Source organism: Budorcas taxicolor, chromosome 15 (assembly GCF_023091745.1).
Source record: "Budorcas taxicolor isolate Tak-1 chromosome 15, Takin1.1, whole genome shotgun sequence".
Taxonomy (NCBI): Eukaryota; Metazoa; Chordata; class Mammalia; order Artiodactyla; family Bovidae; genus Budorcas; species Budorcas taxicolor.
The window spans coordinates 37,356,086-37,369,801 of record NC_068924.1 but is presented as its reverse complement, the minus strand read 5'-3'; the positions used below and the strand labels follow the sequence as shown (position 1 = coordinate 37,369,801).

Below are 13,716 nucleotides of genomic sequence, written 5' to 3'. Positions count from 1 at the left end.
GTGTGTGGGAAGACTTAAGAAGACTGTTTTGAATCCTTGCTGTAAAAGAAGGGGAAAGATTTAGTCAAGTTTATCCTGGAGGGACATCAGTATTAAAATTCTAAGAGATTTCTGAGCTATTCAAGTGAATGGTTGGCTGGAAGATGCTAATTAGTGATTGAGATACTATAGTTTGAATTGGCTTGGCCAAAAAGTTTGTTCAGTTAGTGAACACATTCAATAAAGTTCTTGGTGAAAATGAAATATATGTCTTTTATTTGTACTTAAAACTGAACGAACTTTTTTGCCAGTGCAGTTAGCCAAAACATTTTGATTTGGGGTCAAAGGAAACAAAACTGAGAACTATAGATCTGAGACAGTCATAAACATTTGTCCCCCCAAATACAGATCAAGATGGCAACTAAACAGGTGCATTTTTCCCCCTTTCCTCCTGATCAAAATAATAATAAAAGATAAAATGCATTACAACAGAGAGGAGTAGGCAGAAGGATATTATCACCAGTAAGTTAAAGAATTTCATACTGTTTTTAGAAAATGAAAATCATTTGGGCAAATATAACGAGATTAAAATACACTAGAAAGGAAGCCAAGGCTTGAGTGGAACCCTGGCAACTCCTGATGCCACTGCCCTTGTCTGCTACACACACACACACACACACACACACACACACACACCCCTCTCTCACACACACACCTCTCACACTCCCACACACACACACACACCTCTCTCACACACACACCTCTCATACTCACACACACACACCTCTCTCACTCCCACACACACACCTCTCACACACACCTCTCATACTCCCCCCCACACACACACCTCTCTCACTCCCACTCCCACACACACACACCTCTCCCATATACCTTAAAGCAAGGCTACCGTGACTTATCTATTCACTTCTAGGCAGAAAACACATCTCTTAAATACTGAAGGAAATGGCCAGAAGAGATTTAGTACTCCAGAGTAAATCCTTCTCATTTTGGAAATTACACTGGTAATTCCAAAGCAAAACCTACTAGGTAAACAAGCCCCACCCACATTAACAGGCCTCCTACTCATCCTTCCCAATTAAAGGGACTCAGCAGTAAAACATACACAAGGCTATGAGATGCATACTGAAGGACAGGCACTATTCTAGGCAATATTGTTGAACAAAACAGGCAAAAAATACATTCTTCCCATATGGAACTCACATTCTAGTAAAGTAAGAAGAAACCAACGTGTGTGTGTGTGTGTGTGTGTGTGTGTGTGTGTGTGTAAAAGAGAAATGATTATGACATAAGTGCTAGGAGAAAAGTAAAACAGGGGAGGAGATGGTGCTGGCATAGAAGGATTATTTTCAAGTTAAGAGTTCTGTGTCCAGCTAAGCTACAGTTGAGTGTTAAGAGCAAAATAAAAAGTCTTGGGTATACAAAGATTTAAAAAAATCATGTTCATCCATCCTATCTGAGAAAGTTACATAAAAATGTGTTTTAGGTAAAACAAGGGTGATAAACTATGACAAAGGGTCTTAGAAGATATAGGATTACCAGAAATTTTAGAATGCAGAACTTGAGAGTAAAGGAATCCCTAGATGGAAGCTGTTCATCAAAACTATTTCTTTAAAGAGAAGCACTTCTTGAAAAAAAAAAAAAAGCAGCTGCATTGTTTCTGCTGCACCTAATTTGTTTACTGCCTCTATTGCATTTTCTTTTCAGTTAGGAATATTAGTTTTTTAATGACAACAGTCCTTCTTAATCCAAGATTTTTCACTTCAGAAAGATTAAAATACCTTCTTATAATCTTATGACTGTGACCTAGAGATTTACTTTAACGTCTCCTTTTTCTTGTGGTTCAACAGGAGACATTTGTTCAGATTTGTCATAGTCTTCCTGTTTGATCTAAGTGTTTATGTCAGATGGGTTTTTCTTTTTGCTCATTTATTGAAAAGTATTTATTATTTGTTAAGATTAATTCCATCCTTTTGTATTAAACCTCATTCCATTTCAAATCTTTTTGACTCTGGGTAAAGGTAAACGTTATTTGCCTGGCAAATCCCATAGACAGAGGAGCCTGGTAGGCTGCAGTCTTTGGGGTCGCTAGGAGTCAGACACGACTGAGTGACTTCACTTTCACTTTTCACTTTCATGCATTGGAGAAGGAAATGGCAACCCACTCCAGTGTTCTTGCCTGGAGAATCCCAGGGATGGGGGAGCCTGGTGGGCTGCCGTGTATGGGGTCACACAGAGTCGGACACGACTGAAGTGACTTAGCAGCAATTTGCTTTACCATGTTAGAGAAGAAATTTGGTTGTGGAGATAAGGAAGATTCATAGTTAGAGAAAGCAGGTAGCAAGCTGTTTTAGCAAAAATTCAAAGAATGTTAGTTACTGCAGCTCTGAATTAGGGGGGAAACTGTCTCCATTTTCTAGTTGTCAAGGTGTCCTCAGTAAAAGCCAGCTGAGGCTTCATTATCTGTTTTACCTGGAATGCTTTCCTCCCTGAAGTTAAGCCTGGCTTGTTGCTCTATGTGTGACCATCCAGTGTTCTTCCTAAAGTGGAATTTGCCTCTTCCTTACTGCTCCATGATTCTTGCCTCCACTAAGCCATGAGGTAGTCAATCAGTTTACTGGGGTCCAGGAGAGGCCTCCTTCCCCTTATTCTCCAGGTGGGTTTTTCCTTCTTAGGCGATGACTTAGATGGCCTTTCCTCAATCCATTCCCCATATTTACCATGTCTTTAAAGCTTCTAGTATTGCGATTATATCTAGATTCTAATATTGATTCAGATTTCTTTTCATCCTCATTTTATATTTCTTTGGTAATGTCAAAGGGCAATTTGGATGCTGCAGGAATTCTGAACTACTGGTTTTTGTTTCCTTGTTTTTTTAACTGATCTCATTAACTGAGAGTTTAAGTCTGGTAGCTTTATAGGACACTCATTATGCACTGTGGTTTATTGACCTGGGAGTTTGATTACTTCTTCATGAACAAAGCTGTTCTGATCATTTATCAGTCTTTATTGGATTTAAACATGAGTTAGTTAAATCACTTTTATATGTAAGTTGACTTCTTAGGAAGTCTTTGACGTTTAACATGTTCAGCGTTTTAATTTGACACATATATTGTAATATGATTACCATCACAGCAATAGCTAACACCTCCATCACATCACATAATTAACTTCTTCATGTGTGTGTGGTAAGAATATTTAAAATCTAGTCTTTAGCAACTTTTCAGTACATAATATAGGATTGTATAATCACAATGCTGTACATTAGATCCAGAACTTATTCAACTTTAAAATATATTTATTTACTTGGCTGTGCTAATTCTTAGTTGTTGCCCACAGGATCTTTTTTTTAAATTCCATAATACATAAATTTTATTGAAGTATAGTTGACTTACAGTGTTTCAGATGCTCAGCAAGGTGATTCAGTTATACATGAACCAAATTTATTTTTCAGATCGTTTTCCATTATAGGGTTCTTACAAGATTTTGACCGTAGTTCCCTGTGCTGTACAGTAAATGCACACAGGATCTTTGATCTTCATTGCAGCATACAGGATCTTTAGTTGTGGCATGGGGATCTCATTCTGTGCTCCCTGCACTGGAAGCGTGGAGTCTTAGCCACTGGACCGTCAAGGAAGTCCCATTCATCTTCTGAATGCATGTTTGTACCCTTAGACCACTGTCTCCCAATTTCCCCATCTTCTTGTAACCACCTAGTTCTACTGTAAATAGAGTTCAGTTTTAGATTAAACATAAGTGATATCAGCATTTGTCTTTTTCTGTCTAACTTATCTCACTTAGCATATTGTTGTCAAGGTCCATCTAGGCTAGGATGCCCTTCTTTCTCATGGCTAACAAATATTCCACTCTATGTATATATATTGCATCTTCTTTATCTATTCACCCATTGATGGACATAGATTTTTTTCAACCTTTTTGTGACCCAAAGTTTAAATCATCATTGCTAACATTAAAATCAAATGATGTTTTAAAAAAATCAAATGGTAAATATCTATGTTTATATCTAGACTATAATTTTTACAGATCTGTAAAATGACCTAATTAGGCTCAGAATATGCATTGTAGCTGAGATTATACAATATTTTTAAATCTGTCTTTTTCCATTAGAAAGTGCTATGAAAATAGGGACAGTGTTTTTACTTTTCATTCTCAGCCTTTAGCACTAGCTATAAGAGCTCTTTTAATAATTACTATGCTTGGGGGACTTCCCTGGCAGTCCAGGGGTTAAGACTTCCCTTTCCAATGCAGAGGTGTGGTGGTTCGATCCCAGGTCAGACCTAAGATCCCACATGTATTGTGGCCAAAAAGGAAAAAGAAAACAATAGATAAAACAGAAGCAAATTGGAACAAAATCAATAAAGACTTAAAAAATGGTCCACAAACATCTTAATTACTATGCATATTTAATAATTTTAAAAAACTTGTTAGAGATGGAAGAAGCTTTAAAAATTCTGTAATCCCGTGATTTTTAGAATCTATATTCCCAAATCCTAGACTACTGAGGAGGTACCTTAGGGTCTTCCACTGAAGTGAAATGGGAAAAACAGTGACTAGATCTGTACCACTCGGACAGAGGATTTGTGCTTTTACCTGTTTGATACTTCTGACTCCCAGGTCCTATGTCAGCTGGGAGTATAGGATGTGCCTTTATCATACTTATGGGTCTCCAGCTCACCATGCACAGAATATTCTGGGTTCCTCCCTTTCAGTCACCACCACCATTCATTCCATGCTAACTAAAGAATAGTAATATATCCCTAAACCTGCTCTCTCTGTCCCTGATGACTTTATTAACAGAAGCTTTATCTGAGAAGTTTCACTGCTTTAAGGAAGCAGACCTCAAGTATCAACTTTATATCTCTTGGTAGGCAGCATGGTGTCTGCAAGGAAGATGAACTTTGGAGACAAATTACCCTTTCACTTACTAGCTGTGAATGCTGGAAAAGTGTACCTTATCCTCTTTGCACTTCAGTCTAATCCTTTATCAGATTATCAACCCTCTATACAAGTATTAAAATGCCTGGCATGTAATAGATACTCATTGTATTCTTCCAACATGATCCTAACTCTGTTTATTACTAAAGTTCAATATCTTTTGAGATGCCTGCCTCATTTTTCTTGTTCCTTTTTAGGCAGTCTTATACAACGACAGATCTGTTTTGGAAAATCATCATGCTGCATCAGCCTGGACTCTGTATCTTTCTCGTCCAGAATACAACTTCCTTCTTAATCTTGACAATGTGGAATTCAAGCGCTTTCGTTTTTTAGTCATAGAAGCAATCCTTGCCACAGATCTTAAAAAGCATTTTGATTTCCTTGCTGAATTCAATGCCAAGGTTTGTTATGCAAATTAATTCCTGGTTTCAAAGCAGAAATTATTGTCAGTGTTACTGACAAAAGGTATTTTTTTTACCGTTAAGTCAGAATATCACTCATGAAGTCATGATAAATCTGGTAAGACAATATATATGCCAATATTAAAAAAATTATAACATGTCCAAAAATAACGATTGCTTGTGACATTTCCAATTATGTCAGTTGAAGCTTTCAGGGACAGATTTGAGAAAGTTATGCACAGTGCCAAGTAAGGCATTTTATGAAATTAAATATGTGTTTCTAAGAAGCCAGTTACGCCTGCTTTGCTGCACCTGTTCCCCTTCTCTATGTTGTGAAGTGTTTAACCGGCTGGTGTGGGAATGGAGAAGTACTTGAGAATAAAGCACTCACTGAATTGCTGTCTGTTGGGACTGCCCACTGCGTGCAGTCATCCTAGTTAAGAATAAGGCATAAACAGGCTGAAGTCGCTGTCCTCACGGACCTCACATTCACCATGAACTTGATCACTGCCTTTGTGTGATGGTGGTACTAATGGGAGCGTGTTGTATCCCTCAGAGGTTGGGGTGAGAAACCATTGAGAACCACTACTTTAGATTCCTGAGGGAAAGAGGCCCCATGTTTTGCAGGCAGGAAACCATTGTTTTCTTCATAACATCTTTGCCCTAAAGGAAGGTGTTACCTTCAGGGTAGAGGGGCTGGGTGTCAAAGGATTGCGCACTTAAACTCCTGGAAGGAGGCCTATATATGTCACTGTTGTGATATTGATAAATGTTTATGAAAAAAATCAGTAAGACATCAGTTTGCCTTTAAACTTACTTCATGGCTGTGTAGCTCTAATTTAATTTTTATTTTTACTTAAAATTCATTTAAACGCTTAAGTCACAGTAAGTAAACAGAAGTTCTTTTTACAGATGAAAGATTATCTAGCCCAAAACTTTGGAATCTGTGTTCCTCAGAGATATCTATTCTGTAGTCTCAGGAAAATGTCACATGAGTGACACATGGGGAACAGCTTGCAGATCTTAGTTCCCTGAGCAGGGATTGAACCCACACCATGGCAGTGAAAGCACGGAGTCCTAACCACTGGACTACCAGGGAATTCCCTAGACTACATACTGTCAATCATAAGAGCTCGCCTTTCTTTAACTGTTTTCTGTAGTGATGGTCTACATAAGAGTTCCTTTAACAAAAGAGGTGGATGCCAGGGAATTCCCAGGAGGTCCAGGTTCAATCTCTGCTAGGGAACTAAGATCCCTCAAGTCATGCAGCACAGCCAAAAAAAAAAAGGGGAGGGGGGATGGTGCACGCCAATAAAAATCTAATATTACAGTACAGTTCCAAAGTCACTAATCTGGCTCTTTCACTTTATTTCTTACAAGAGAAATTTGAGTTCTTGAAAAGCATGGTAATTTGCCTGATAACTACCATTTATTTAAATAACAGTGTTGGCGTTTACTATAAACTGTGCATTTTTCATTCGTTAATCCTCAGGCAGTATTACTAGATAGATACTATTTTTCCTGTCTTATAGATGAAGAAAGATAGACTCAAAGAGCTCAAGTAATTTTTCTAGCATTACTCAATGATTGGTAAATCATACTAAGGCAGGCTTTAGAACCATAGAGATCAGCTTCTAAGATTTGTATTCTTTCAGCTATATCACGGCGCCTTTTGCGGTTAGATCCTTAAGCATTCCTTTCTGAGACAAATAGTTAAAATTCTTATGATTTGCTTTTGCATATACATATATATTTTATGTCATATATACTAATATGTACAATATATAATATACACAAATTACAATTTTCTGCAGTAATCACAAATACTGAAACTCATGGTTTGTTCTGCTTGTATAATACAGTGCTCTACTTCCTTTGAAACAAAGCTGTAAATGACACTTCAAAGAGAAATTTAACCCATAGAGGTACATGTCATGGCACAAACAAAATTAAAAGAAATATTTATTATTGAAATTCCTTCCTGTCCAGAGGACAGGAAACAGTTTTAAGATAATCCAGTAAAAAACAAAAATTGGGGAATTCCCTGGCAGTCCAGTGGTTAGGACTCCATGCTTTCACTGCCAGGGGCGAGGATTCAAACCCTAATCAGGAAACTAAGATACCACAAGCCAAACAGTGCAGCCAAAAATAAACAAAACAAAAAACAGACTCTTGTGCCCTCAGTACCTACAATAATTATGTTTTTCCAATGATAGGCCAATGATGTAAATAGTAACGGTATAGAATGGAGTAATGAAAATGATCGCCTCTTAGTGTGCCAGGTGTGCATCAAACTGGCAGATATTAATGGCCCGACCAAAGTTCGAGACTTGCATTTGAAATGGACAGAAGGCATTGTCAATGAATTTTATGAGCAGGTAAGTTGAAACATGGGCTTGGTGGGACTTTTAAGAGCTGCCATCTGAAGACACTGCCTTTTGGATTTGGATAGCTACATTAAATACTTGAAATGAGTTGCTTTAACCAAAAATGGTTAGAAATTGTTGCATTTGTTCTGGTTTTAATATTGTCTCAGCTCCTTTGCCTTTGTTGCTAAAATTGAAAGACAGGAAAAAAAAAAGAAATAGCTTATTGTCAGTCTGGAGTAGGTTAAATGTACTCCAGTCTAGAGCTAAGGAAAGACTACATTATGATTCCAAGGTCCCTTTCAGCCTTGAAAACCTATATAACCTAAGCATAATTTATTTCCAAAAGAAGTTGTGTAGTTGATTCAGCACACACTTAGACTGTATTTTTAAAGTATCAACCCATTTTCAACTCTGCTATAGAAAGACTGCCTTAGAAACATCAACTGGGTTGATGGGTTATGTAGGATGAAAGTCCTGGCAGAGGGTAAGAAATCAGAACTAGAAATGGGGACAAAGTAGATAGTCAGTGGCTTTCAAGGTTCTAAGATATAAACATGCCCTTTTCTCATGTATTTTTAAATGTTGTCTTTAAAATAATCCTACTATTTTGCAGTCTTTACCTATTTTTTTGTACAATTTTGAGGCTCCCTACACTGTAGAAAAATACTGATTTCCCTACAAGTCTAATGTTACATTATCTCAAATACAAAATAACAAATACATACTCAACTGGAATTGTATTCCTTGGGAATCCTTACTAGACCCACTAATCAAGAAAGATCAAGATGTTTATCAAGTAAAACTTCTGGGTCAGGGCTTTCTCACCATGAGTTGCTACTCAAATAGGAGTGACGCACTGCACACTTATAAACCACGCACACTTATCTGTTACACCTTGTCACACCCAGACTGTACTGAGTGACCAGCAAATGTACCATGTCTTTCACCTACCTTAGCTAAACATCCCAATAAAATAGTGTATACTCTGCTGTTTACAAGTTAACAAAATACCATACTGTGTAATTATGAAAACAGATTAGTAAAATCTTAGTAATAATCTTAGAATAATTTTCACTGATACATTTGAACTAAATTATGTATAATTTTAAGAAATAAAGTTATAAATATTTAATTTGTAGATTGCAGTATGTATAGTGGTTTGCATATTCTATCCTCATTCTCAGAGATAATTGAAGACTGCCTCAGGCTTCAGTTCACATTCACAAAAGAATTTTATGCTAGGGAAAATTCTGTCTTTATATTATCTGTACAAACAGAAGTAATAAAGTGATAGAAAATGCCCATTTTAGACAATCCACTAATTCAGTGAAAGAAAATGAGATAATTTCATTTAGATGCATTTTATAGTATATCTTTAAAGTATAGAGATTAATTCTTATTAAGCAAACTTGGAAGGCATGCATGAGATTGAATCCTGGCTCTTCTTCCTTACCAGCAATGTGACCTTGGGTAAGTTACTTAACCTCTCTGTGCCTCAGTTTCCTCATTGAGAAAACAGGAATATTGATGGTACCTACCTCATAAGGTTGCTTTGTGGATTAAGTGAATTAATACATGTCAAGTTCTTAGAACAGTTTTCTGACACATAAGTGCTCAATAAACTGTTATAATTCCAGGTCACACACACACACAAATATTTCAGAGAGTTTCACTTAATCTTTCTAAGTTTCATTATTCCTGTGTCAAAGGAGAAAAATGATACACTTGATAACCCTAACACACAGTGGTCATGAAGGTTAAATGTATATTGGAAGTCAGCCCTCATCAAAACCATCAGATTTCCTTCTCAGTCTTGTTATGCTATTCAACTTTCTTTAGATATGGATGCAAATTTCTAACCTTGCTCAACCTTTTACTTTTTTATTAACTTCATTATACTTTATTAACTTCATATACTTCATTTATTTATACTTCTATAGCCATTACATCAGGCTTCTCTGATAGCCCAGTTGGTAAAGAATCCGCCTGCAATGCAGGAGACCTTGGTTTGATTCCTGGATTGGGAAGATCCTCTGGAGAAGGGATAGGCTACCCACTCCAATATTCTTGGGCTTCCCTTGTGGCTCAGCTTGTAAAGAATCCTCCTGCAATGCGGGAGACCTGGCTTCGATCCTTGGGAAGATCCCCTGGAGAAGGGAAAGGCTACCCACTCCAGTATTCTGGCCTGGAGAATTCCATGGACCATATATAGTCCAAGAGGTTGCAAAAAGCCCATTAAATGCCATGGGCTTAGAAAAGCCAAACTCCTATTTAAAAGTCAAATGTATGAAACTGTAGAATCCTATGAATAAACCCATCTAGATACGTTTTTAAAATATTATTAATGTTCATCCTCACAGGAAACAAAGCCATGTGAGTTTTTTAATCTTGGGACAGTTTCTGGGTGTCTCATCAGGATTGTGTTGGCTCAGCTCAGATACACACTGCTTGCCTACAGCACTTGTGCACTGTGAAGAGTATTCACCCTCCACCAGTTCAGATACTCGGCACTAAAATGTTAATATTGTTACTACCATTTGAGGACTGCTCAGCACTGGGCTCAATATACACTGCTTGTCATCCTATAGCAGCCCTGTAGATGATTACTCACATCTTACACGTGCATTAGGCATAGAGCTTGCCCAGCACCACACAGGCTGTAGGCAGCAAAGGAGGTTCTGAAATCACATGTGTCTGATCTCCAGCTGTGCTCTCCAGAAGCCTGGGCACCACAGATGGCCCGCCAGGCAGTTGGGGCAAATCCTCACCTCAAACACAATTGCTCTACCTCTGTCTGTTTTACATACTGAGTTTTCTAATGTAGATTCATTAAAGGGTTCTGCTGTTAGAAAAAAAGGGAGAAGATGTTGAAAAGCATTAGAAAAAAAAAAATCAACTCTACAGTTGAGGTACAACTGCAATAAAAAATGTTACTATTATACCATCTCCCCCCAGGGGGAAGAGGACCTATGTCTGATACTATAGAATTTTGACAATTTATATAGAATTTATATATTCTAGTAGTATAATTTTGATTTGTTCATAACTATTGGCTTAACTTAGTTGAAAAGATGTATATTTTTCTTGCTGCTTGTATATCAACCATATTGGTTGACTGGGAGTGTGAGAATAAAGTCTTGTTTAGGATTTTTCAAATAGTAGAAAAAGTTTTATAGTTGGAATGACAGAGTAATTTTCATTGATACTTCTTTCTAAAAATTATTTTGAGTTAGACTGTTCTTGATTAGAAAAACCTCAAGGTAATTTTAACAACAAAGCTCAGTGGTTCTTTCAACAGTTAAAGATGTACTTTCCTTTTTAATATGATCAGGGAGATGAAGAAGCAAATCTTGGTTTGCCCATCAGTCCCTTCATGGATCGTTCTTCTCCTCAACTAGCAAAACTCCAGGAATCTTTTATCACCCACATAGTGGGTCCCCTGTGTAACTCCTATGATGCTGCTGGTCTGCTACCGGGTCAGTGGATAGAATCAGAAGAGGACGATGATACTGAAAGTTGTTATGAAGAAGAAGATGCTGAAGAATTAGATACAGAGGATGAAGAAATAGAGGACACTCTAAATCCTAGTAAGAATATAGGGATACTATCGTTTATTTAATGTTATTAATTACAAATGTCCATTTAATTTGGATTTGGGTCTTTCCTTTTAAAGATACAGTAGTTATATCTTAAGTAAGTACTGCCTAAGTGTGCAGACTGAATAATCTTGGTTTGAGTAGCTACTGCTTGGGTACCATGTGAATGCTGTCATACAGTAAGCATTCTGAGTTAAAGCAGCATCTCCGGAGATGTTGTCCTCCAGCCAGTGCTCTTCAGCAGGCTCTGCCTGTGCATGCATGATGGAGCTGCTGCCAAATCTGAACTTAGGTGAGGTGGCTGGTCTCAAGGACTAGGCCTCCTTTGCCTAACCCCTTCTCACACCATGCACCCCTGTTAACATACCCTTCATATAGACTTGGGAATAGTTCATTCAACCCAGTTGGAAGAAGAGGAAAATACATACTCTCTTGACTCTAAGGAAAATCAAGCTTTATGGCATTATGGCTTTGAACTACCAAATTGTAATGCACAGTTTTTCTATATAAAGCAATATAAACCAATGAGTATAAATGGAAAATGAAAAAGACATTGTCACCTTTGCAACTATAAATTAAACTAGTTATTTGCTCTTCAAAGTAGGATTTAAATTATATCTAGCTGATTTTTTTATTTCCCAAGCATGCTGTATAAATCAGAACAGATAACATAGTGTGGAACAAGATAATAAAAGAACTTTTCCCCACCCTACCTTGTATTCAGCAGTAGCATAGTGAAGAGTAATTGTATGGCATTACCATCTGATGTCATCTTGGGAAAGTTGACTTCTAAAAATTATTTATACTCACCAAAATTTTGATAATTGTGTTTAATTCAACACATTTTTAAAAAGTCCCTTAGAAGGATGGTTTTTAACTTTGCATTATTTATCATTTGAAATTTCAATACTATCCTCCTTTCTCCCCACAACTCCCACCTCCCACCATCTTCCCTAATACCTTAATTTATTTTTATCCATAATACTTAACACTGTCTCACACACGAGTGTCTTGCTTCTTTGCTTATCTAGGTCTTCCCACTAGAAAGAGAGCCCCATGGTACAGAGATTATTTACAACTTTAAACCCAGTGCTTAAATAAATGCCTGGGATGTAACAGGCGCTCAGATAGTTATTGAATGATTGAATCATATTGCTATGATTAGAATACACATGTGTTAAATTTCACAGAACCACAAAGACGGAAAGGCAGACGGCAAATATTTTGTCAGCTAATGCACCATCTCACCGAAAACCACAAGATATGGAAGGAAATCATAGAGGAAGAGGAGAAATGTAAAGCTGATGGGAATAAACTGCAGGTGGAGAATTCTTCCTTACCTCAAGGAGATGAGATTCAGGTCATTGAAGAAGCAGATGAAGAGGAAGAGAGACAGTTGGAATAAAAGAAGAGGCATGTGGAAGAAGTGCCTTGGGCCATGCCTTATGTCGATGTCATTGCCCAGTGCTCACCACCGCTCCTAGGTCGACAGGCCCTAACACTGTGAGAGGATCCTTGCTGTGCCAGCATTTCCCACTCCCATGCACTTTTTCACCACACGGACGAAAAGTATCCTTAAGAGCTTGGTTTCAGTTGACTTGTGTTGCCAAGCCCATACTTAGTGCTTTTACTGGTGTACAAATACTTTGTCATAATACAGCTTTGCTGAGTAGAAGGCTTTTATTGTTCATGAGGCAGGAGCTGTACCTAAAAACTCAAGTAATTCACTGTAGTTTCCTAAGTGGCTAACTTTCTGCTTTTTTAAAGACGTGATTTAAAAAAAAATGAACAACAACAAGGGAATTCCACTCGGCGCCTTCACTGCTATGGCCCAGGTTTAATCTCTGGTTGAGTTCAGTCCCTGGCCAGGGAACTAAGATCCTGCAAGCTGCACAGCACAGCCAAAGACAAACAAAAAACCCCCAAAACAAAAAGCCCCACCAAACAGGATTCATATTGTATTTCCAAACGTGTCTTTTATGTCTTTTACTGTTTTGGGGGAGGTGGGGAGGAGCAGTCTCTGTCTATCGAGAAAGAGAAATCCGGTGTTGCCTTTCTGAGGGGTCTGTTTAATGCAGTACACTGTTCAGTATTCTCCAGCTAGGTTTACCATGAAGGACTGAGTAACCTTTGTTATATTTAACAAAACCCAGGTGCATCCATTTTTGATGCTTTTTACTGTTTTGTTTTTTAAAATCTACTACTATGTGTATGTTCTTTCTCAGAGTATTCAGGTTTGCCATGGACATCAGAAGTCTGAATTCCAGTCTTATCAACTTTATATTCCATCATTGAATTTTAAAGCTGTTTAGGTTTAACAGTGAAGGAATTTTATTCTTTAGTCGAAACTGTTCTTATTTTTCCTCTTGCTCAGGATTAGTATTTGTAAACATTGAG

General features: G+C 37.6%; 1 protein-coding gene across 1 annotated transcript in view; it reads left to right on the top strand.

Annotated features, from left to right (window-relative positions):
• The window catches only part of PDE3B (phosphodiesterase 3B), a 177,609-nt gene extending 164,668 nt beyond the window's left edge, over positions 1-12,941 (top strand). Inside the window, exons 13-16 of the mRNA XM_052652560.1 lie at positions 5,151-5,354; positions 7,571-7,732; positions 11,055-11,310; positions 12,510-12,941. Of these exons, the coding sequence (XP_052508520.1) occupies positions 5,151-5,354; positions 7,571-7,732; positions 11,055-11,310; positions 12,510-12,724 (837 nt within the window). The 3' untranslated portion in view covers positions 12,725-12,941. The remainder of the gene's footprint in view (positions 1-5,150; positions 5,355-7,570; positions 7,733-11,054; positions 11,311-12,509) is intronic.
• Positions 12,942-13,716: the final 775 nt, after the last annotated feature.